Below are 26,612 nucleotides of genomic sequence, written 5' to 3' on the forward strand. Positions count from 1 at the left end.
CCAGCACTGAGGGAATAATGGTGTTGAAGGCCGAGCTGTAGTCGATGAAGAGCAGCCATATGTATGAATTGCTATTTTTGAGGTGAACCAGAGCTGAGTGGAGAGCCAGTGATATTGCATCTGCTGTGGAGTGATTGTGATGACAGGTGAATTGGAGTGGGTCCAGACCTTTACTTAGGTACGAATTCATTCTGGCCATGACCAGCCTCTCAAAGCATTTCATCACAGTGGATGTGAATGCCTCTGGGTGATAGTCATTGAGGCAGCTCACTCTTCTCTTCTTGGACATCGGGGATGATTGATGCTCTTTTGAAGCAGGAGGGGTTGAAAATGTACTGTAATATTCTGTAATGTTCTAAGAGGATTACTGATCTAGTACTGGATTTTCTTAAATACTGAATTATTTGTTTCACCTTCAAATATTAGGGAGAGATTTTTAAAAAACTCCAATTATTGTTTGAAATTGCTTCAAAGTACATTCAGGTTCAAGTTTATTATCACCTGACTATAAATATTTAACTAATGAAACTGTGCTTCTCCGAACCCTTTATAGACAAAGCAAGGAACGTTGTGCTTTCCACTCTTTCCATGAAGGTTTTTGTGTGGCAGAAATCAAGAAGAGTCAAGGAACAATTTTAGCTGCAAATTTGGGGTACAAGTTCAGTTGCACATTAGTGAGAGAATTATTGAGGGCATATTGTTTTATTTTGTTAGAGAATATGGTTTGGAAGAACAGAGAGGTAGCGTCAAGTTTTCATTGCTCCTTGGCTGGAGGACCATGTATTTAGGTGCAGTGACTGAATCAGATCATAATACAAGTTAAGAGCTCAAAAGGAGTTAAGTATGAATGCAGACACTGTGGCTGAGTAACTCAGCAGTCCCCTTTCCTCCACTCCCATGCCTTTTATCCAGGCCCCCACCTGTTTTATCCTTATTCCTGACAAAGGTTTCAGGCCCAAAATGTTGGTCACTTCCTATAGATGCTGCGTGATCTGCTGAGTTTCTCCAGCACAGCTGTATCTTGCACTCATCCCTAGCTTCTGCAGATTTTTGTGTTGTGACAGAGTATTTTGAGGTGGTTTGGGAGGAATTGCTAGAGCAGCTTACACACACACATTTTAAAACACAGAATTTTTGCAGGACCTTTGCAGAGTGCTTTTTGCAAAAAGAGCAACAAAGTTGCAGCATACAGCTTGCCTGGGAGAACATGTGATTTTTGCAGACAGACAGAACAGTTTTTCTCCAAACTAAATTTTTTGTGTGAGACAGAAATTAGTTCCAGAAGGACCAAGCTGGCAAACATTTGGAAGACTGCTTGGTCAAAGGAGAAGACTGGCTGTCTGAAAGATTACCTGAAAGAAGGAGGATCATCTGGACAACCCTGAAGGGGGCAAGTTTCGTCAGCAAGACTGATTAAACAGGAATCAGGTGCAGATGACCTCTGAAGACCAACAAGAACCCTCCTGAGTGGTAACCATTTGCTTGTTAAGCACCAAAGCCTGGTGAACTTTGTTAATGCTAACTTCTGTGCACAGTACAAGAAATGCCTGCAACCAGGGAGATTGGACTGTGATCCAAAGAACTTTTCTAATCTTAAATATGCATTACACACAGCTGCGCTTAGTAGTAGTAGAGGGGGTGGGGGATTAGGTAGGTTAGGTGATAAGTTAAAGTTTAATTCTGTTTTCTTGTTCAAATATAATTAAAAACTGCTTTTGTTTAAGTAACCCTGTGTTGTCGGGCATATCTATTGCTGCTGGTTTTTGGGGTCCTCTGGACTCCATAACATTTTTTAACTCCTCAAAGAATTATGGAGGACCCTTTCCATCCATAACACAGTATCTTTGACCCACTACAATCAGGAAGGAGGTACAGAAGCATCAAAATCAGGACTGGTGGCTGGGAAATGGCTTCTTGCTGCAAGCTGTGAGACTGATGAATGGTATCCTGTAACTGATAAAATTTTCCAAAATATTTATATTAAATTATACCTTTCTGCATATATGTGATTATTATCCACTATGTATTATGTTTGTATGTGTGTTTGCGGAAGTTCGGAATGTGATCAGAAAATTTAGCAAATTTCTACAGATGTGTGGTGGAAAGTGTGCTGACCGGCTGCATCTCAGTCCATTATGGGGTCACCAATACCCCTGAGTGGAAAACCCTGCAGAAGGAAGTGGACACAGTCCAGAACATCACAGGCAAAAACCTCCACACCCTTGAGAACATCTGCAGGGAACACTGCCGTCAGAGGGCAGCTGCAATTATCAAGGATCCACACCACCCAGCACACGCTCTGTAACGCTGCCAGGAGGCACAGGACTTGTATCTCCAGGTTCAGAAATGGTTGCTCCCACTCAACTATCAAACTCCTGAACTCATTCGGAGACTCATTTAAGGACTCAAACTTTGCTCATTATTTAGTGTTGTAATTTCTACATGGTCAAACCAAAATGTCTACAAATAACCTTGATTAAAATCTAGAATGTGCACTTTATAATCATGTGAATTGTTTGATTACAAATTTAAAACTGTGGAGCACAGGGGCAAATAAAGGGGAAAAGTGTCTTTGTCCCAAACATTATGGAAGGCAGTGTAAGTACCTCAGTTGGTATTGGCATGCAGATAAATACCAATGAACCTCCCACTTAATTGCAGCCTGTATTAAATAATCCAGCAATCATAATTCCATTTAGTGAATTTAAGTTTTAAATTTTGTTTCAGAGGACTGAGAAGCTGTTGGAAACTATTGACCAATTGTATCTAGAATATGCAAAGAGGGCTGCCCCCTTTAACAACTGGATGGAAGGAGCAATGGAAGATCTGCAGGACACGTTCATTGTTCACACTATTGAGGAAATCCAGGTATGTATTAACCCAAAATGTTTGCATTATTGAGCAAAGCTTTTTCCTCTTCACTTGGCATTTCAAAGCAGTCGTGGCTTGCTGAGAAAAGGGGGGCTACCTGAGACCTGTCTGCTGGTGACGATTTTAATTGTGAACTTGGCCAGACCTGATTCGAGCAGACAAGATGCGTCAAAGGTAAGGACCCTCCCAGTTCCCCAAACAATTTAAATTTACAGTGCTTTGAGGTTAACTTGCTCGTTAAACAAAAAATTGAACCAGTGGCAAACTGAAACAAGACCTTAACCAACTAAATATATTGCAATCCTTTTTGTGAGATCTGTGTTCAAAACATCATCAGCATGTTGATGTTGAGTTAATGATAACGAGTTTATTGTCAGATACTAACCATGCATATGTGTACGGGATTCTGTAAGCAGGTACTTTGTAAAAAAAAAATGACAATAGCATATATAATTAAAAATAAATACAAAAGAAAATATATAATAAATCAGACCAAATTGGCCTGTTTCCGTGCTGTATTTGTTATATGGTTATATAGGTAGGTAGTCATGGTGGGGAGCTGGCTGATGGAGGACCTCAGTTTTCTTCAGGCTGACTTCCAGGCCAAACATTTTGGCAGTTTCCGCAAAGCAGGACGTCAAGCGCTGAAGAGCTGGCTCTGAATGGGCAACTAAAGCGGCATCATCTGCAAAGAGTAGTTCACGGACAAGTTTCACTTGTGTCTTGGTGTGAGCTTGCAGGCGCCTCAGATTGAAGAGACTGCCATCCGTGCGGTACCGGATGTAAACAGCGTCTTCATTGTTGTCGGGCACACAAAACTCAAAACGGTCAACCAGTTTACCTATCTCGGCTGCACCATTTCATCAGATGCAAGGATCGACAATGAGATAGACAACAGACTCGCCAAGGCAAATAGCGCCTTTGGAAGACTACACAAAAGAGTCTGGAAAAACAACCAACTGAAAAACCTCACAAAGATAAGCGTATACAGAGCCGTTGTCATACCCACACTCCTGTTCGGCTCCGAATCATGGGTCCTCTACCGGCACCACCTACGGCTCCTAGAACGCTTCCACCAGCGTTGTCTCCGCTCCATCCTCAACATCCATTGGAGCGCTCACACCCCTAACGTCGAGGTACTCGAGATGGCAGAGGTCGACAGCATCGAGTCCACGCTGCTGAAGATTCAGCTGCGCTGGATGGGTCACGTCTCCAGAATGGAGGACCATCGCCTTCCCAAGATCGTATTATATGGCGAGCTCTCCACTGGCCACCGTGACAGAGGTGCACCAAAGAAAAGGTACAAGGACTGCCTAAAGAAATCTCTTGGTGCCTGCCACATTGACCACCGCCAGTGGGCTGATAACGCCTCAAACCGTGCATCTTGGCGCCTCACAGTTTGGCGGGCAGCAGCCTCCTTTGAAGAAGACCGCAGAGCCCACCTCACTGACAAAAGGCAAAGGAGGAAAAACCCAACACCCAACCCCAACCAACCAATTTTCCCTTGCAACCGCTGCAATCGTGTCTGCCTGTCCCGCATCGGACTGGTCAGCCACAAACGAGCCTGCAGCTGACGTGGACTTTTTACCCCCTCCATAAATCTTCGTCCGCGAAGCCAAGCCAAAGAAAAGAAAAAGAAAAGAATATAGGTAGGACTTTATTCTTTGGTATGTAGACGGTTGAGAGGGGATTTGATAGAGGTGTTTAAAATTATGAAGGGAATAGACAGACTAGATGCAAGTAGACTCTTCCCCCTGAGAGCAGGGGAGGTTGAAACAAGAGGACACAAGTTGAGGGTAAGGGGGCAAAATTTTAGGAGAAACATTAGAGGATGCTTCTTCACTCAGAGAGTGGTGTCTGAATGGAATAATCTTCCGGAGAAAGAGTCAATTCTTTCACTTAAGAGAAGGCTGGATATATACATGGATAGGAGGGGGTTGGAGAGTTATGGGCGGAGAATAGGTGGGGGGGATCTAGTGGAGCTGTTTGAGTGAACTGGCATGGACTTGAAGGGCCGAAATGGCCTGTTTCCATGCCATAAACTGTAATATGGTCATATGGTTTTCAAACTGCCCCCAAACTCACATTCCTCCTTAAATAATCTCTATGCCCCCAGTGCTCTGTGATTAGTAAGGGATTGTTTAAGGTGGGATGTGAGTGGGAAGGGAAGGTTGAGAATCACTGCTCGAGACCCAATTGTCACTGAAGTATTTTGCTTGAGAAAATTTGTCATTGGCCCATTTCCTTTGGAGTTATGAAACTGTGCGCATAACGAGTCAATTAAGTACAATTAAAAGTGGTTTTCAAACTTTTTCTTTCCACCAACCTTCAGCAATCCCTTACTAATCAAAGAGCACTGATGGCATTGGGATCACTTAAAGTGGGATGTGAGTTTTAGGGGCAGTTTGAAAACCACTGTAATAAATATTCCTGGTGCAATTACTTGGCTAAATCTAATAGTTTTTTAAATTACAACATTTCTCTGTTGTCACAGCATCATAGAAAGGTGGTCTCTTGTTGATGTGGACCTGTTTGGGCCAGGGCTGTCATCAACAAGACTGATTATCAATTTCTGATAGTCTCCAATGATGTCTGTCATTGCCCACTGAATGTACTTAATGCCCATCTGCCCGTTGTCATCTCATCAAATGGTTTTGAACAGTATATGATAGATTTCTCTTCTAGATGACAAGAGAATCAAGAAACCAAATTCTTTCTTAATTGGAATGTAATTCCATCAAATCATTGTTCATATTCAGGAATTAATCTTTCAAGATGCATTTAAACAGTAAATAACTCAGGTACTGCTTCTTCAAAAACAGTATTTTAGACTCACAAGAGTCTTCAGATGCTAGAATCCGAACTCATCGGCACAGACTCATGGGCCGTAAGGGCCTGTTACCGTACTGTATGTCCAAACTAAATTTTTTAAGGTTTAGGAAACAAAAGACAGGAAAGTGTTCATGAGAATTATATAGTGGGAAGGACTTAGGTGGCATGTGAAGGCCTTGGCAAGTAGGATTAAGGAAAAGCCAAGGGCATTCTATGAAGAACAGAAGGATGACAAGAGTGAAGGTAGGACTGCTTAAGGATAAAGGCAGTAACACGTGTTTGCAGATAGATGAGGTAGGGAAGGTCATAAATGAATACTTTGCTTCAGTGTTCACTAGAAAGAGAAACCTTGGACAATGTGAGGACAAATGTATGTGCTGGATCACGTTGAGGTCAAGAATAGAGGACCTCCAGGATCTTCTTAAAAACATTAGGATTGGTACCTCCCTGAGACCAGTCAATATATACCCCAAGTTGCTATGGGAAGGTGGGGGTAAGAGATAGCTGGAGCGTTGGCAATAATCCTTGCGTCCTTCCTGGTCACACGGGATGCACTGGAGAATTGGAGAATCGCAAATGTGGTCCCCTTGTTTAAAAAAGGGTGTTAGGGAGACGTGAGTGGTGTTCAAACTATTGGGGAGGATTCTTAGAGACAGGTTGTCTGAGCTTTTAGAAAACCACAATCTGCTCAGGAATAGTCAGCATAGATTTGTAACGGGCAAGTTGTGCCTCACAAGCCTAAGTGAGTTTTTTTAAGGAAGTAACAAAGAAATTGATGAAGGTGGGGCAGTAGATGTGGTGCATTTGGATTTCAGTAAGGCATTTGACAAGGTCCCCCATGGTGGACTCGTTTAGAAAGTCATGAGACATGGAATTCCATGGAACCTTATCTGTGTGGATTCAGAATTGGCTTGCTTGCAGAAAGCACAGGGTAATAGTGGGAATAAAGTATTCAGCCTGGAGGTCAGTGACTCATGGAGTTCAGCACGGATCTATTGTGGGACCCCTGCTCTTTGTGATTTTTATAAACAACCTGGATGAAGAAGTAGAAGGATGGGTCAGTAAGTTTGAAGATTTCATGAAGCATGGAAGAGCTGTTTATAGTGTGAAAGTTTGCTGTAGCACCATTTCATCAGATGCAAGGATCGACAATGAGATAGACAACAGACTCGCCAAGGCAAATAGCGCCTTTGGAAGACTACACAAAAGAGTCTGGAAAAACAACCAACTGAAAAACCTCACAAAGATAAGCGTATACAGAGCCGTTGTCATACCCACACTCCTGTTCGGCTCCGAATCATGGGTCCTCTACCGGCACCACCTACGGCTCCTAGAACGCTTCCACCAGCGTTGTCTCCGCTCCATCCTCAACATCCATTGGAGCGCTCACACCCCTAACGTCGAGGTACTCGAGATGGCAGAGGTCGACAGCATCGAGTCCACGCTGCTGAAGATCCAGCTGCGCTGGATGGGTCACGTCTCCAGAATGGAGGACCATCGCCTTCCCAAGATCGTATTATATGGCGAGCTCTCCACTGGCCACCGTGACAGAGGTGCACCAAAGAAAAGGTACAAGGACTGCCTAAAGAAATCTCTTGGTGCCTGCCACATTGACCACCGCCAGTGGGCTGAGAACGCCTCAAACCGTGCATCTTGGCGCCTCACAGTTTGGCGGGCAGCAGCCTCCTTTGAAGAAGACCGCAGAGCCCACCTCACTGACAAAAGGCAAAGGAGGAAAAACCCAACACCCAACCCCAACCAACCAATTTTCCCTTGCAACCGCTGCAATCGTGTCTGCCTGTCCCGCATCGGACTGGTCAGCCACAAACGAGCCTGCAGCTGACGTGGACTTTTTACCCCCTCCATAAATCTTCGTCCGCGAAGCCAAGCCAAAGTATACAACAGGATGTAGACAGAATGCAGAGTTGGTCAGAAAAGTTCAATAAGGATAAGTGTGAAGTGATGCATTTTGGAAGGTGGAGTATATGCTTTTTTTGGTATATTTTATTTATGTTTTTAAAACCACAATTACAATTATTAATAATAAATTGAAAAAAACAATACTTATATGGTGTATATATCCATTATCCCTCCCTCCCCACCCCTAAACCCCTAAAAAGATAGGAGAGGACTGGAGGGGTATGGACCGGGTGCTGGTCAGTGGGTCTAGGAGGGTGAGGATTTGTTACGGCATGGACTAGTAGGGCCGAACTGGCCTGTTCTGTGCTGTAAATGGTTATATGGTTATATAGTTATAAGAAACAAAAAGGAGATTGTCAAAAATACTTCAATTCAATGACTGTGAAGCTGAAAAAAATCAAATTATTGAGAGCTCTAAATTTTCAAACCAAAATATTATAAATATGGGCTCCATATTTTCAAAAAGAAATGATATTTATCACATAAATTATGGTTTTTTTTCAAGTGGAATACATGATCGTAACTCAGTGTGCCATCTCTGCATTCCTAAACCTATATCTGATTTCCAAGTAATAGTTACACACTTCCTAGAAACGGCTAAGGCTAATTTAAAAATTCAATTTGATGCAGAAATTAAGACTAATCATTTTAATATTACCCAACAAAAATAAAATCAGGTCAAGCAGGAGTTTTATCTTTAATATTTTTTCCAAGAATATTTTCACCTGTATCCAAAAAGGTTTAACCTTAGAACATTGCCAAGTAGAATGAAAAAATGAGCCTACTTCTCGACCACATCTAAAACATAAATCAGATAATGTTGAATTAAATCTTTTTAATTTTTGAGGAATTAAATATAATTAAGTAGAAAATTATATTGTACCAATCTATATCTTCCATTAATAATTTTTTGTCATACTATCTTTACATAACTGTTTCCAACCATTCTCATCTATCTGTCTATTTAAATCTACCTCCCATCTCAATCTTGATTTATGAATACCTTACAGGAGCTTTTCTTTGAAGTAATTTATACATTTCTGAAATAAATTTATTTATATCACACTCAGTTTAATTAATAATTCTAATTCATTCTGTCTAGGTAATCTTAAATTTTGACCCAATTTATCAATCAAAAAATCCTTAACTTCATAGTAACAAAAAAAAGTATTATTCGGGATATTAAACTTTTCCTTCATTCGTTGAAAAGTAATAAAATTACCAGCTTTAAAACAATCTTCTCTTTTGTTAATCCCCATTTTGTTCCAAATCTTCAAAAATTGATTATTCATAGTAAAAGGGAAAATTTTATTTTGATATAAAGGCATTTTACGTGAAATCAAATCTTTTCCACTTATCTCATAATCTATTTTATTCCATAATTCAATTAAATATTTCAATATAGGTGGGTCATTAGTCCCTATTAACAATTTAGAATTCGATTTATAAATAAATTCCTGCATATATTTTTAATCTATTTTAGCCTAAGTTGAAGATTTCTCCAAATCAAGCATTCCAATAATAAACTTCAATTGAGCAGCGTTATAATAGTTCTCAAAATGTGCAAGTTGTAAACCTCATAATTTAAACTTCCAGGTTAATTTTTCTAAACAAGCTCAGGCCATCTAACCTTTCCAGAAAAATTTCCTAATACTTGAATTCAAATCTTTTAAAAAATTCTGAGGTATACCACAAGGAATAGATTGAAAAAGATATTGAATCCTTGGAAAAATATTCATTTTAATACAATTTACTCTACCCATTAAAGTTATAGGTAAATCATTCCATCTATTTAAATCATCCTTAATTTTATTGAATAATGATAAATAATTTAATTTATATACATTATCCAAATTTTTATCAATTTTATTCCCTAAATATTTAATTCCATTATCTGACCATCTAAATTGAGCAATTTGTTTGCATTGATTATAATCCCTATCAACCAAAGGCATCATTTCACTTTTATCCCAATTAATTTTCTAATCTCCCATTGGTGCCTCTATATATTGATTTAGAAATCTTGCCTGAACACATTTGGCAAACTCCAAGCCATCCAGTTCCAGTCAATATGTGGAAAGTTAAAATTTTCTACTATCACCACATTCTGTTTTTTTTTTGGTTTTTTTTAAACATCGGTCTACTCTCTCTCTCTCTCTCTCTCTCTCTCTCTCTCTCTCTCTCTCTACAGATTTTCTTCTCCAATTCTCTCTGACTATTGGGTGGTCTAGCATACAACCCTATCAGTGTGGTCACACCTTTACTGTTCCAAGCTCCACCCATATGGGTTCTGTATACAAACCCTCCTGGCTTTCTTGACTTTGTACAGCTGTGATATTTTCCCTGACTAGCAATGCCACTCCTCCCCTTTCATCCCTCCCCCTCCATCACGTCTGTAGCAACAGAACCCTGGAACATTAAGCTGCCAGTCCTGCCCCTCCTGCAACCAAGTCTCACTATTAGCAATAATGTCATAATCCCACATGTCAATCTATGCCCTAAACTCATCTGGCTTTCTGACAATACTTCTTGCACTGATATAAATACACCTGAGAACATTTCCATCACGTACAAACCTCTAATTTCTGTCTATACATGCAGTCCATGCATGACCTTTATCTTCCTCCACCTCACTATCTGCTCTAATGCTCTGGTTCCCCTCCCCCTACAAATCTAGTTTAAACCCATCGGGACAAGACTAACAAACCTACCTGCAAGGATATTAATCCCCTTCCAGTTCAGATGAAAACAGTCCTATCGGCACAGATCTCGCCTTCCCTGGATCAGAGCCCAATGATCTAGAAACCTGAAGCCCTTCCGACTACACCATTGTAGTGTGCATTGAAAGAACCAAAGACTTGTTGATCCAAAACAAGGCTTTTACAAAAAGACTGGAGCATATCACAAATAGGTCGACCAGTCCAGAATGACCTGGTCTGGCTAGGAGCAATCCTTTAAGACCTGCCAGTAGGTGTGGCTACACTCTCAGCCAATCACAGTCATCCTACACTACTATCTGTACATATGTACATATACACATTGGTGATAGAATCTGTACTATCACAACCATGTCCCCTGCCTTATCCTCCTATTTCCAACCTCTCCAGCACGTGGCAGGGGAAGCAATCCTGAGATCACCATCCTGGAGGTCCTCTTCTTCAACCTAGCACCTAACTCCCTGAACTCTCCTTGCTGGACCTCCTCACCCTTCCTATCTATGTCCTACATGGGACACGACATCTGGCTGATCACCTTCCCACCTAAGAATGTTGTGAACTCGATCAGAGATATCACATACCCTGGCACCAAGGAGACAACGTACCATCCTAGGTTCACGATCTCCTTCACAGAACCTCTTATCTGTCCCCCTAACTGTGGAATCCCCTAGCACTATAGCTCACCTCTTCTCCTCCCTTCCCTTCTTAGCCACAGCACCAGATCTGATTGTCAGAGACCTGAATTCCATGGCATACCCAGTAGGTTGTCTCCCTCAACTGTATTCAAAACTGTATACTGGTTTTTCAGGGGCATACCCACCAGGGGGCCTGCTCTGCCTGTCTGTCCCCTCTCCCTCTTCCAACTGTAACCCATCTACCCTCTTCCTGTCTGCTAGGCGTAATAGTGTCCCTGTAACTCCTATCTGCCTCCCGAACGCTCTGGAGTTTATCCAACTCCTGCTCCAAACAGGATGCACTTCTCACACCAGGAGAAAACCCACAGAGGTCACAAAGAGAATGTACAAATTCTTACAGTCAGCGCCAAGTGTGAACCAAGGTTGCTGGTACTTGTAATAATGTTGCGCCAACTGCTACATGAGGTACATTAGTATCAATGAGAAGTCTACCTGCAGTACACGTTGGTACAGCTAATTCACTGCTTCAGCATACATTTCCAGCGGTATTTATGTTCACTGTTGGTAAATTTTAGCAAACTGCTGATCCAGATCTTAACAGGAAGCTAGAGACACAGTCAGATACTCACCAGCTACAGCAGAGATTGCAGGTCATTATAAGGTGAGGCTGAACACATAGAACATAGAACAATACAGCACAGTACAGGCCCTTCGGCCCTCGATGTTGTGCTGACCCATATATCCCTTCTTTAAATAAATACTAAACCCTCCCTACCCCATAACCCTCTATTTTTCTTTCATCCATGTGTCTGTCCAAGCGTCTTTTAAGTGCCCCCAATTTTTCAGCCTCCACCACCATCCCTGGCACCCACAACGTAAAAACGTACCTCTGATGTCTCCCCTAAACTTCCCTCCGTTCATTTTGTACACATGTCCTCTGGTGTTTGCTGATCCCACCCTGGGAAACAGGTACCGGCTGTCCACCCGATCTATGCCTTTCATAATTTTGTAGACCTGTATTGTCTCCTCTCATCCTTCTCCATTCCAAAGGGAAGTGCCAACTCTGCTAACCTTGCCTCATGACTTATTTTCCAATCCAGGCAACATCCTGGTAAATCTCCTCAGCACTCTCTCCATAGCTTCCACATCCTTCCTGTAATGAGGTGACCAGAACTGAACACAATACTCTTAAGGGTGGTCTCACCAGAGATTTGTAGAGTTGTAACATGACCTCATGACCTCCTGAATGTAATCCCCCATTAATAAATGTCAGCATTCCTTAGATCTTCTTAACCATCCTATCAATCTGTGCGGCAACCTTGAAGGATGTATGGATTTAGACCCCACGGTCCCTCTGTTCATTTTAAGTAACAGACCTTTAACCCTGTACTCAATCTTCTGGTTGGTCCTTCCAAAATGCATCATCTTACACTTATCCAGATTGAAATCCATCTGCCACTTTTCTGCCATAGATGGCTGTGATGTTTCATTATCCAATGAGCTGAACACCTTTTATGCTCAGCTTGAGAAGGAGAACTCAACAATACCATAAAAACATAACATAACATAACAATTACAGCACGGAAACAGGCCATTAGGCCCTTCTAGTCCGCACCGAACCAAACACCCCTTTTTAGTCCCACCTCCCTGCACAATGCCCATAACCTTCCATCTTCTTCTCTTCCATATACCTGTCCAACCTTTTCTTAAATAATACAATTGACTCCACCGCCACTATTTCTCCCGGAAGATCATTCCACACGGCTACCACTCTCTGAGTAAAGAAGTTCCCCCTCATGTTACCTCTAAACCTCTGCCCCTTAATTCTTAACTCATGTCCTCTTGTTTTAATCTTTCCTCCTCTTAACGGAAATAGTCTATCCACATCCACTCTGTCTATCCCTTTCATAATCTTAAATACTTCTATCAAATCCCCTCTCAACCTTCTACGCTCCAAAGAATAAAGACCTAATCTGTCCAATCTCTCCCTATACTCTAGATGCTTAAACCCAGGTAACATTCTGGTAAACCTTCTCTGCACTCTCTCCACTCTGTTTATATCCTTCCTATAATTAGGCGACCAGAACTGCACACAGAACTCCATATTAGGCCGCACCAACGTCTTATACAATCTCAACATCACCTCCCAACTCCTATATTCCATGCAATGATTGATAAAGGCCAGCATACTAAAAGCCTTCTTCACCACCCTATTCACGTGAGTTTTTACCTTCAGGGAACGATGTACCGTTACTCCTAAATCTTTCTGCTCTTCTGTATTCCTCAATGCTCTCCCATTTACCACGTATGTCCTATTCTGATTCTTCTTACCAAAATGAAGCACCTCACACTTATCAGCATTAAATTCCATCTGCCATTTTTCAGCCCACTTTTCTAAGCAGCCCAAATCCCTCTGCAATCCTTGAAAACCTTCTTCATTATCCACTATTCCACCTATCTTAGTATCGTCTGCATATTTACTAATCCAATTCACCACCCCATCATCTAGATCATTAATGTATATAACGAACAACAATGGGCCCTTGAGAATTCCTGCAGAATCTGACAATCCTGTGATATCTGCCTCTACGTTCACCCTCCATGACTGGCCCTGGCCTAGCCGGAGTGTTCACAGACATTTTCAACCTCTTGTTGCTGCAGTCAGAGATTCCCACCTGCTTCAAAAGGGCATCAATCATCCCAAGAAGAGCAGAGGGATCTGCCTCAATGTCTATCACTCACATTTACTGCAAAGGAATGCTTTGAGGGGTTGGCCATGGCCAGAATGAACTCATACCTAAGTAAAGGTCTGGAACCACTGTAGTGCACAGGACAAGAAAAAATGAGAGGGTTGTTAACTTGGCCTGTGATATCACAGGCACTAGTCTCCATTCCATCGAGGACATCTACAATAGGCAATATCTTAAGAAAGCAACTTCTTTCCTCAAGGACTCTCATCACCCAGGCCATGCCCTCTTCACTCTGCTACCATCGGGAAGCGGGTACAGGAGCCTGAAGATGAACACTCAGCAGTACAAGGACAGCTTCTTCCCCTCCGACAATGAACCACAGACACAACCCCCACTTTCTCTCATTTTTGCACTAATTTATTTATTTTGAACTGTAATTTTATAGCAATATTTGCTCTGTGATACTGCCACAAAACAACAACTTTTGTGACATGTTCATGAAAATAAATGCTGATCCTGAATGTTTTAGGAAAGGTGCATATCTTGCATCGGCTCCTGTCGGGCCGTGGCAGATCTGGTGATCTATTGCCAAGCACCCGTGTGAGATGGCAGGGGAGATCCCAAACTTGCCTATGCCGATGTTTTACTTGTCTGCCCTATCCCCACCTGCTTGTCTGGGGTCTCCTGCACTGTAGAGTGAGACCCGATACATACTCGAGGAACACCACCTCATCATCTCTCTGGGCACATTGCAGTCTTGTCGACTTGAGATTGAACTGTACAACTCAGGTTGCTTGATTCCTTGGTATTTGTTGTTTATCAATGACACTGTCTCCGCTTGTTTATTCTCTCCCCTCCTCCTCACCCATTTTACTATCACTGTTAGTGGAGGAAGTGCCGGGCATGCCCCTCTGCTCTGCCTTTTGCAACTCCCACATCCTTTTGTTCGCATTCCCACTCTCTTATTGCTTTCATGACCCACTGATAAGATGGCTTTTTTATCCCCATGGTCACCCAGGGGTTTATCCCATCTCCCACACCCTCCCTGCAGCTCGACAAGCTGCTTCTTTCTCCTTCTCAGTTCCAACCATGGATCTTCAGCCTGAGACGTTGTCCCACAGGTGCTGAGTGACCTGCAGAGTATTGCTGGCATTTTTTGTTTTCATTTTAGCTTTCCAGCATCTGCGGGGTGTTTTTCTGACCCCAAGCTCGCAACCTCTACTGCCCATAAGAAGAAGGCACCTAGAAAATCAATTTCCAAGCCAAATGCACTCTTAACTTGGGAATATGTTGCTGGAAATGTCCTGGATGAAAGTCCTGCACCGCCCTCCCTGATAAAATTGTCAGATTACCTTCTCAGCAGTAACGAGGGATGTGTTTTGACAACATTAAGTTTTAGAAAATCATGTGCATTTTTTCCATCTAATGTTGGTTTGCAGGATCAGAACATTATCTTCGCTCGTTGGTGCTATTGTCTAGCGGGTCAACTAACGACAAGAAAGATATCAATAATATTGAGAGAGTACAGAGAAGATTTGCAATGATGTTGCTGGGACTTGAAGAACTGAGTTAAAGGGAAAGGTTATTCCCTGGAGTGTTGGAGAATGAGGGGAGATTTTACAGAGGTATACAAAATTATGAGGGGGGTAGCCAGTTTTTTTTCCCACTCAGGTTAGGTGAGGCAAAAACAAGCGAGAAAGGTGAAATCTTCTTAGGGGGAACTTTTTCACGCAGACAGTGGTGGGAGTGGGGAACGAGCTGAAGTGGTGAATGTGAACTCAATTTTAACATACAAGAAAAATCTGAAGAGCTAAATGGATGGTTGGGGTTTGGAGGGTGGCGTTCAAGTGTCACACATTTTTCAGGAGATAAATCTTCAAGTCTCATAATGATCAATTATTTCTGAAGGAATACAGAAAGTTCTGTGATGGAGCTAGTGAGATATATGACTACATTAGGAATTGTTCCTGACAGTTATTAAATCCGGTGATTTTTAACAGGCCATGTCTGGAAGAGGAGGTTGGGAAGACAGAAGTTTGTGTCTTGCCCCAGTGATGATGACTGGTTTCTCATTTTACACACAGTAGTTCTGTAGTTGGCCAGGGTGATAATTTCACAACTGGTGGTTCCCATCAAGGGTTTCAGAAGGGATCTCAGCCACAGCTGTTGTGCTGTCACTGGGCGAGTGAGGGGGAGTAGCAGCTAGATCATGTTCCAGGGGCACGCGGCAGATGTGTTAGCAGTCAGCAAAGACGTGTGTGGGCCTTCCCCTTTCCCTTTCATGCAGAATGATCATTCAGTGGTTGGGCTTCGTAGATTCCTGACCCCTTATTTCAGAGGATGGCTGGGAAGAAGGGAAACCACAGAGCGTTCAGGTCAAACACAATCCACCGGAGGAACTCAGCAGGTCGAGCAGCCTCAGTGGGAGAAAAGGCACAGTCGACGTTTTAAGGCTTCTTTGGGACTGAGACAGTGTAAAGAGGACAGGGTGGGAGGGGTGAGGCAGGGGCTCCCACAAGCGATCGGTGAAACACGATGGAGAGAGGGGTGACGGTCTCCTGTAAGTTTTCAAAATCTCTTCCTCCTACTTCAGGTTAAGTTCCAGGGAATGCATTCAGTGTCTGACTTTCTGACGCATGTACCTCTTCTCCAGGGATTGATCACAGCACACGAGCAGTTTAAAGCAACTCTGCCCGAGGCGGATCGAGAACGCCAGGCTATCCTAGGGATTCACAATGAGGTGTCAAAGATTGTCCAGACCTACCACGTCAACATGGCAGGGAGCAATCCCTACACAACCATCGCCCCCCAGGATATCAACAGCAAATGGGAAAAGGTGAGGAAAGAACACCATCAGAAATGCTTTGGTTAAATTACACTTCCTGGTTGATGAAAATTCTGAGCATATTTTGTACTCTGATAAACGACTATTTGAAGAAAAATTATTTTTGAAACTAGACGAATTTGTGCTGAAATGATCAGTTGTAGAGATACCTATTAGACTTCTTTCATGTTCGGTGTAGATCAGATGCTGGTTCAAAAATCGTCTTCAGAAACTAGACCTTAACTGTTGATCCAACCGGCAGAACTTGTCCGTGTCCCAATTCTGTAATATATACACAAGCAGAAGAATAATTGTTTGGTTTCCAACTGCTTAGGAATAATAATTCTAAATTCATTTAACACTGGAGGATGTTTAATTTAGAGACGCAGCTCAATAACAGACTCTTCCGGCCCATGAGGCCTTGTCATCCAATTACACTCATGTGACCATTTAATCTGCTAAACCTGTATGTCTTTGGAGACCGGTGCTCCGGATAAAATACATTCAGGTCACAAGGAAAGCAATTAAACTCCTTACAGATAGCAGCGAATTCAAACCCAGGTCACTGGCGCTGTAATGGCGGCTAATGTGAGGGATGGTCTCTTTCTGCTGGGACTTCACAAATTTTCTAACAACCGTTCTTATGGCCTTGTCAGGTGGAATTAATTAATTCATTTCGCAGTCATTTCTGTCCACACCTCAGTCCTTAGTGCCCAAGGATGTGATAGTTTCCCTTTATACTGAGTGGTCAGGATTGGATGGATGGGTGCGGATTGACCGGTCCATCACGATCGTCCAGATATCAGGTGTTGAGAATTTTAGGACTAAGCTCTCTCCACCTGAGTAAGATCTTGGGAAGTTCAGAAAGGGAAGGGAAACAGTGAAGAAAAAGAGGAAAGAAATATTCCCTTCCGTCCCACTCTCCCACTCAGGTGACCAAAAATAAGATAAGATAACCTTTTATTGTCATTACACCAAAATTGAGTACACATCCTGACGGTGCAGACAGACATCAAACAAATAAAATATAAAAATAACAACTCAATAAAACAGTACAATATTCAATGTTTGGTGGTGTTCAGTTCACGTAGGCCCTGGGGTAAAAACTGTTTGTCCGTGATTTAATGGACCTGAAACGTATACCGGAAGGCAGCAGGTCAAACAGGTGATGAGCAGGGTGGAAAGGATCTTTCAGGATGTTGACTGCTCTACAAGGCAGCGAGAGTTGTACAAATCCTCCAAAGAGGGCAGTGCGCAGCCAACAATCATCTGGGGCATATTGATGACCCTCTGAAGGACTCTCTTGTCTGCTGCCGAGCATTGGCAAACCACGTGGGAATGCAGTAGGCCAGCACACTCTCAATGGAGCAGTGATAGAAAGACACCAGCTGTTTGATTTTCCTGAGCATCCTCAGAACATGGAGTCGTCGTTGTACCTTCTTACCAACTGCGATGGTATTGGTAGTTCAGGAGAGATCTTCAGCAAAGTGCCTACCCAGAAACATGAAACCCTTTCCACATATAAGATGTATACAGGGGTCTGGAACTGTAATAATTATACATAATAATTGTGTGGCTTGAGTACAGACATGGAGCCACTGGAAGATATTCACTCTCTCCACGGCACTTGTTCAGTTATAGACTTTGTTCTGGAGACCAGGAATACAACTTAGGTTTATTAGAATCAAAGTGGGGTCATTTCAACTCAGATTTAAATGTTGCCTCCCCCACACACCCCATCTCACATCCAGTGCAAAATATCAGCCATTTTTTCTCAGGGATACTCGGGCATTTTGTGCTGAAAAAGCTGTAAAAGTTTCGGTGATGCTTTTCACACAATGATTTCTTTTTGCTTTCAGGTGCGACATTTGGTACCACAGAGGGACCACGCTCTGATTGAGGAGAACGCTCGCCAGCAGTCCAACGAGAGGCTGCGGAAGCAGTTTGCGACTCAGGCCAACGTCATTGGCCCTTGGATTCAGACCAAGATGGAGGTAACTTTACCCACCTCTAAACCGTGACTGCCCTCCCTGTGGCAGCGGCCTCGCAAGAAACCTAATGTTTAAAAAATGAGTTGTGGAGCAGATATTGACAAAAAAATCTTATCTGCCGGAGAAACCCAGTGGGTCGAGCATCAACAGCGGCAGGAAATGGTCGACGTTTCAGGCCAGAATCACTCATCAAGACTGAGAGGTCACTGTTTCAGACGGTGAAGGATTCGGGGCTGAAATGTCAACTGTTCTTTATCTCTGACTTGCCCTGCTCAACCCTCTCAATTCCTCCAGAAGATCATTTATTGTTGCTACCAGATTCCAGCCTCTCGTGTCATGGAGCGTGGCAGGGCCAATCATGGAGGTTGGCAGGGCCAGTCATGGAGGGTGGCAGGGCCAGTCATGGAGGGTGACAAGGCCAGTCATGGACAGAGGCAGGGCCAGTCATGGAGGGTGACAAGGCCAGTCATCGAGGTTGGCAGGGCTAGTCATGGAGAGTGCTGGTGGTGCTCCAGGACATCAGTCGTTGCTGCTTTATGAATAGTGCCCCAGGATCTTGAACACCAAGTAAGAGAATGGCCCCCATATTCCCACTTGGCATGAATCTGCACCTGTTAGATATGTAAAAGCCGTGCAAGTTTTGTGCAGTGTTGGGAGATTCACCTCCATTTTGAAATAGGCTCTTCAAGCCCTCCATCTGCAGCTTTGCAAGAATTACATTCACAAGCACTGAAGATGTAAGTTTAGAAACTCACTTTCACCATCTTGCCTTTTCCACATGGACCTTTTGCCAGTCCACTTTGTCTGGAGCAAAACCCAGGGACAGCCATTTCTGAGTTGTAACGAATCGCTCCAGACATTCAACTGGACACATGGTGTCGGGGTGATGTCACTTCTCTCTTTGTGGAGCAATGTCAGGCCAAAGGAAGGTGTCCCAAGGATGACCACAATTTCCAAGGTCTCTGGATTGGGACATGGCGAGGGAAGTCCCTCACTTTTCCGGCATCCTCCCTCTCAGCTCCAAGTCCAGATCTAAAGCAGCAACGACTGATGTCCTGGAGCACCACCAGCACTCTCCATGACTAGTCATGCTTCCAACCCAGCAAGGCCAAAGCCCTGCACCCCCCCCCCAACAAAGGCCGCAACTCATCAATTCCCTCCCTCCCCTACAAAAGTCCAATTTTGCCCCCCATCCCCACTCCGACCCAACCCTGCCAGTACTTATCTCTTTGCCATCTCGAGGCCATGGTCCTCAAGCAAAATGTCTCCCCTTCCAGCCCCTTTTCTGGAGACACCACACCGTGAATGTTTCCATTCATTAACCAAAGGATTCATCCTCTGGGCCACCAACTTTCTCCCTCCTCCTCCTGAACCTGCCCCTGTTGACCAGGAGCAGCTCATTGACCATGGCAGAGAAATGCAGTGACAGTGCAAAGATTTATCCGTGCCAGGCTTGTGATGAGTGGTCTTCTGCCCTTTGTCATGTAACCACGTCATGTCCAATGCATCAGTTCTACAGACGAGAGGCCACAGTAGCAATGTAGAGTCTGACAGCAGGAAAACAGGCCCCCTAGTTCATCAGCACTCAGACACTAATCCTGGATTTATCCCTTTGTTTAAACTCTCCCATATTCCCACCAGTTCTCCCCCCTCCAGTTTCCACCACTAACTTATACACCTGGACACCTCTCCCTGCTCATCTTTGGCACATGGGAGCATCCTGAGGATCCATGCCCTCTCTCAGGGGGGCACGTGTAAACTCTGCAGAAAATAAACGGAGACCAACATCTCTGGCCTGGGCCCATGGTCAGGTCAGATCAAGTTTGAACCAGGTTCTGTGGTGCTGAGAGCCTCCACTGCATTGTCTTCACCTGATGTCCAGTGGTTCTGCGCCCACCAGTGACCTGCCAGCCTTTTGTCACCTGTTACAGGAGATTGGGCGGATCTCCATCGAGATGCATGGCACATTGGAGGATCAGCTAAACCACCTCCGGCAGTACGAGAGGAGCATTGTCAACTACAAACCAAAGATCGATCAGCTGGAGGGAGACCATCAGCTCATCCAGGAGGCACTCATTTTTGACAACAAGCACACCAACTATACAATGGAGGTGAGAACATTTCCGTGCACTTCCCTTTTCTCTGTGCTGACATCTGCAGTTCATGCTCAAAGCTCAGGCAGATACCGGCGACCCAGAGTTGCTCTGGCTTATCGATGATTGCTGCAGATTCCAGCCTCTGGGAGCCTCTGCTATTCGCATACTCCTTGACACCCCACTCCTGCCTCACATATTTGTGTTAGTGTCGGGGATTTTCTGCGTAAACTGCTGCTGTTCTTCTCGTGTTTAGAACATTCCAGCACAGTCCAAGCCCTTCGGCCCACGATGTGGTGCGGACCTATACAAGCCTTCCCTCCCTCACAGCAACAACCCTCTATTTTTCTTTCATCCATGTTCCTACCTAAGAGTCTTTTGAATGTCCCCTATTATTCCAGCCTCCACCACCCCCAACAGTGTATTTCAAGCCCCCACCACTCTCTGTATAAAAAGAAACCTAATCTCTGTCATGTGACCTGAACTTTCCTCGACTCACCTTAAACAGATGCCCTCTGGTATTTGCTGCCGTCACCCCAGGGAAAAGCCACCGGCTGTCCACCCTAACTAAGACCCTCTCATCCTTTGTCACCCCAAAGAGAAAAGCCCTAGCTCTGTCAGCAAGGCATGTCCTCCAATCCAGGCAACATCCTGGTAAATCTCCTCTGTAACCTCTCTCTAAAGCTTCTACTTCCTTGATTATCCATAGGTATAAATGGTTGGTGGGACAGAGCACATTCTGTGCATGTCCATCGAACCCCGAGATTGCTCCATGCAGCCTCAGCTAGTCTTCCAGTAACGCTGATCATTATCGAACAAAACACTCATTCATTTGACTCCTGGATCAGCCTGATGTGCAAATGAGGAGTAGAGTTTATGGAAATAAAACCAATCCATATGGGCACTCATGAATTCTTCGGCTTAAAGGCAGTTGCTTCTTTACTTCCAGCAAGATGCCACCTGTGTGCAGCCTGTGTAATTTCAAATGGACCAGCGTAATTTCTAATATAATATCTGCATTTTTAAGGGAGAAAACTTTTCAGGTACATTTGCCAGGTATGAAGTAAATTGCAGCAAGATTCAAATAAATTTATTTGAGATAACAGCATAATTTTAATTTGAGATCTCAAAACAAAGAGAAAGTAGCTCTCTATGAAACAAAAGGTGTAAAGTATCATTTTTTTCTTTAGAGTCTACCAAGTTATTTTAGCACCAGTGAGCATGTTAAAACCACCAGCTTAAGGAATCAATTTCCTTAAACATGCTGGCCATCTATGATTGTTTTAAAATGAAATATAAATTTAAAACTTCAGTATTGTAGTGTTCGCACTATTCAGGCGTGGAGAAGAACAACACGCACACCAGAGGCTTGAAATTGAAACCGGTTTATTGAACTGGCCATCACATTTACACGGGCCCAGGTAGTGATATCAGGGTTCCGTGTCATTGGAGCGCTGGCCTGGATTGGCCAGTGTTCCCGCCACTCTTCACTGTTTTCCCGTCGTGTGGGAGGTCACTCCCAGGTCCGCACGGTCACCACATTCATCTGCCATTTTGTGGGCCAGTCCATATCTCTGTGCGTGGGCCGCTACAGTATTAACATTGATATTAAAAGAAGAGTTAACATTTCATGAGAACTCTATTTCTGATGAAGTGCCAATGAAATATTAACTCTGTTTCTCTCCACAGAACATCTTGTTTTCACCAGAAATGCAAATGGTTGTTCTCGGATCTATTAGAGGTGCAATGTTGGTTGTGGATTCCCTTCACTACATTTGCAGCTCTTCCAGTTTGCATGGCTTTAAGCTCCGTATTCACGAGTTTTCAATTCAGGTGCGGGGAGGTTCGATGGGAGAATGCAGTTAAGTGCACTGACTTCCTTACTTTTGTTTCAGCACATCCGGGTGGGTTGGGAACAGCTCCTCACTACCATTGCCAGGACAATCAATGAAATTGAGAACCAGGTCCTGACCAGGGATGCCAAGGGCATTAGCCAGGACCAGATGAATGAATTCCGGGCCTCATTTAACCACTTCGACAGGGTAAGCCACTGGGTTTAATTTAACACCTGTGTGTTTTTAAATCAGATTTTACTTGGCTGAGAGTACATGTCTACGGCAGAGATTTTTTTTAAATGGGTGATGTGTTTAAAAGTAGAACGTTTGCCATAGAAACCAAACAAATTGAAGTCCACTGAGACCCAGTTAATAGACAGATAACATTGTGTGCAATGCTGTTTACAGTTTTGAAACAAGATGCCACAAACTATTAATGCAAAAGGATGCTCCTTAGTGTGTGTTATCCTGACTCAAATTTTCCCCTCCCCTCCGCCTGCCCCGAAGGTCCATTTACAGTGGCAGCACTTCAACTCCAGTGAAATCTCCAAGAACAGTACCACACGTCCTGCAGCTACTGCTTCAAAACAATGAGAGAGAGAGAGAGAGAGAGAGAAAGAGAGAGAGAAATCAGCAGTTAACCCAGCCATGGGCAGTTTATTCTGTAGAACCTTTTAGATTGAACGGGTGTATGTCGTGTGCCCCTGATAATTAGACAGCAGCCACTGGGTTTAATTCTCAACAGTGTCCCAATGCTGGGAAGTCAGGTTGATGACCTTCTCTTTGGCAACTGGATTGAGGCAATTTTGTCAGGCACTATGACATGGAATTTCACAGGTGATGCGGGAGCCGAAAAGAAAATAGAAGCAAATTGCTGCACAATATTATTCCTCATGATAATTAGATCATGTAACCTGGTGCATGATTGATTCCTAAAGCCACATCCATCTCTGGAATTGCACAATATAGGTTAATCTTTTGCACACCATTGGATTTGCTCTTTACGATACCTTGGTTATTAACATTAGGCTTCTATGTGAGGTGCTTAGTTTTCTGAATTTTAACATTGCAGTACAATTGTCCTTCAAAAGATTTGTTTAATATTTCAGGATGAAGAAAATGAGAATGGTGTTTTGAAAGATAAAGATTGAATGTTTTTTGTTAAATGTTGATGGAACACTTGCTATGAAGGATTTGAATGTTTTCGCTTGTTCCTTTGGCTAAACTCGCCTGTCTACCACACGCAACTGCTGTCACTGTACATCCTTATCCTAAGCACAGCGTGTCACTGCATTAAAGGATGCATCCACTCTTCGACATTCAGCTCTGTTAAGTTGTATTGATACTTTTTTTTATATCTATCTATAAAAAGGTACTTCTGAATTTATAATAAAGCTGTTCCATCTAATGTCATGGGTTTAACATGAAACTGAGAGGGACCAATATTAACAATTATTTGCCTGCACCTCTGTGCAAGGAAGATTTAAAACAAGGGTTATCTAAACAGGTCACCATAGCTTGTGCTTGTAATATAGTAATAATCTTCTAGCTTACTCTATTTGAAAGGGTAACCATTGGTGTATCCTTGCTCTTCACACTGATTTAGAGACCTCCCCAATCCATCTCTTGTAATTCAGTTGTTAATTTTGATCCCTATCTGACAGCTTTCTCATGGTCTGGATGCAAAGCTTTATCGTTAGGAACCATGGTGTTTAAACTGTTGCAATATCTAATTTTATGCACTTTGTTCTCCTCTTTCCACTTGCATGACCTCCTTCCCTTCCCCATTTACCCTTTGCACGCACAACTGTTCACTCGGCCTCAACCCCCTCCGTGCCTCACCCAACAACTGCTGTCTCCGTCACCATGCATGGCGTCCCACGTGGCAATCCCTAACCCAGGATCATGCTGGCAGCCTTGGAGCAGAGGAATTCAAAGCCTGCCTCATCAGCTTGGGGTACGATATTGGAAATGACGCCCAGGTATTGGTTGCTAGTGGGTGATGTGAAGTAGTCTGATCCCATGTGTTGAATTAACTAAACGTGTTTTTTTTTCTCTTTTTTTTTATCTGTGTTGACCTTGCTGTTTCTCTCTCTCTCTCTCTCTCTCTCTCTCTCTCTCTCTCTCTTTCTCTCTCTCTGATGGATTCTCTTGTTTTCTTTTTCAATGAACTATTTTCTCCAATTTCTTATAACTTTGTCTCATTCTGGTCATATTTCTTCTGTTTCAATCTCACCCTGGTTGGTTTTCATATTTTCACTTGACCTTGCTGCCTTGTATCCTGACGATCTTTCACTCTCTCTGTGTCCTGTTGGTGTCTCCTTCCTCCTCTCTCTGTAGAAGAGGACTGGAATGATGGACAGTGATGATTTCAAAGCTTGCCTTATCTCCATGGGTTACAATCTGGTATGGTAACTTCCCGTTCCTTCTATTTTCAGTGAGTTAGCACTTGGTTCTGAAGCTGGTGATGAAGTCAGCAGCTTGTTCACTGGTTTGTGCTGTTGTACAAGTGTTTGCATTGGTGTTTTGCTTTATCCAGGAAGAGTATTATTTAGATTCCTTGTTCATGGTTTTGTTTTTTGTTTCTGAAGACACTGAATTTATTGTAACCCCTCCATTCCACTGACTGGGTTTCTGTTCTGCATGAGTGACTGGTTATTGATGCTGACACTAATTCTGTGGGTTTCATTGAACAAAGAATGTCATAGAACAGAACAGGCGATTCAACCCACAACATCAGGCCACCCTAATGTACACCTACTCCAAACCAACCAACCCACCCTTCCCTACCTGACACCAATAATCCTCTACTTTTCTTACATCCATATGACTATCTAAGAGCCTTTTGAATGTCCCTATTGAACCAGCCTCCACCACCAACCTATGTAAAAAAAACTTACCTCTGACATCTCTCCTAAACTTACCTTCACTTAGATGAAACAAATGTCGTCTAGTATTTACTATTGTTGCCCTAGGGGAAAATGTGCTGGCTGTCCATCCTATCTAAGTCCCTCATAATCTTGTAGACCTCTAGTAAGTCACCTCTCTTCATTGCTCCAAAGAGAAAATCCCTAACTCTGTCAACCATGTTCTTCAATCCAGGCAACATCCTGGTAAATCTCCTTTGCACCCTCACCAAAGCACCTTCATCCTACCTGTAATGAGGTGACTAGAACTGAATGCAATACTCCCAGTGTAGTCCAGCCACAATTTCATAGAGCTGCAACATTGCCTCGCGGCTCTTGAATTCAATTCCCTGATTAATGAAGGCCAGCATACCTTAAAATATCTTAATCACCCCATCAACCTGCATGGTAACCTTGCGGGATCTATGGACCTGGATCCCAATATCATTTCCACATTTCCAGTTGAAATTCATCTACCACTTTGCCCCTTGGTTTCCTGCAAACTGCCAAGATGTTGCAGAGCACATGTCTGGAATATGGTGGAGCCCTCCTGCACTGGAGATGATCTGAAGGACCTTGCAATGGGGACTTTTTAAACACTTAGAATCATGAAGCGGGCCTTCTTTGCCATCCTCAACCATGCCTGCTACTCTGGCAATTTACCATAATTTTGCTTCATTGGGCTTGTAAACATCTCTGATCTCAGTACCCATTCAAGTGCCCTTTAAACTTTGCAATTGTGTGTGGTCTGCCTCCTCTGGCAACTCATTCTGGATCATTTCCATCCTCTTGTGTGGAAGATCCATCCTTTAGATCTCCTTTCATATTCCCCTTGCCCACCGAGAAAGAATTAGACCTATGTACATCCCTCACCAACCTCTACACACTTAGCCCTCAACCTCCTACATTCTTGTAAGAAAAAAAAAAATTCCATTTTCAGTGAACACCTTCTTCACCATGGGTGATGTTTAAAGGTGCCAATGAAGGGTAGCGTGAATTTGGAATTCCCTCTGGTTAAAGACGCATTTTCAGCCCATGAGCTGACCCATTACCCATCACCTATTGGGGCTTCCACAGCTGAGATAGATCTATGCGGGCAAAGAGAATGGTGCAAAGGCATGGTAGCGTCAACTCAGTCAAGAACTGGGCCAGTGGGATGGATGGCCTTCACCAGTTCCTGCCTGTATCCCTATAAAACATGACCACAGTTCCACGTTCAATGTTGCTTTTTCCTCCAGTCCCACTCCCTTCCATCCCCATCTGTAGTGTGATCTCTGGGGAATAGATCATCCCTGGGA

General features: G+C 43.4%; 1 protein-coding gene across 3 annotated transcripts in view; it reads left to right on the forward strand.

The window, feature by feature from the left end:
• Positions 1-26,612, forward strand: part of actn1 (actinin, alpha 1) — a 58,328-nt gene that overhangs the window by 25,685 nt on the left and 6,031 nt on the right. The window contains exons 6-12 of one of the 3 annotated variants that reach the window (XM_069918091.1): positions 2,728-2,868; positions 16,319-16,501; positions 18,349-18,483; positions 20,412-20,591; positions 22,469-22,615; positions 24,310-24,390; positions 24,749-24,814. In XM_069918091.1, the coding sequence (XP_069774192.1) occupies positions 2,728-2,868; positions 16,319-16,501; positions 18,349-18,483; positions 20,412-20,591; positions 22,469-22,615; positions 24,310-24,390; positions 24,749-24,814 (933 nt within the window). The remainder of the gene's footprint in view (positions 1-2,727; positions 2,869-16,318; positions 16,502-18,348; positions 18,484-20,411; positions 20,592-22,468; positions 22,616-24,309; positions 24,391-24,748; positions 24,815-26,612) is intronic. The other 2 variants (XM_069918092.1, XM_069918093.1) reach the window with 2 other exon arrangements.

This window comes from Narcine bancroftii, chromosome 2 (assembly GCF_036971445.1).
Source record: "Narcine bancroftii isolate sNarBan1 chromosome 2, sNarBan1.hap1, whole genome shotgun sequence".
Classification (NCBI taxonomy): domain Eukaryota; kingdom Metazoa; phylum Chordata; class Chondrichthyes; order Torpediniformes; family Narcinidae; genus Narcine; species Narcine bancroftii.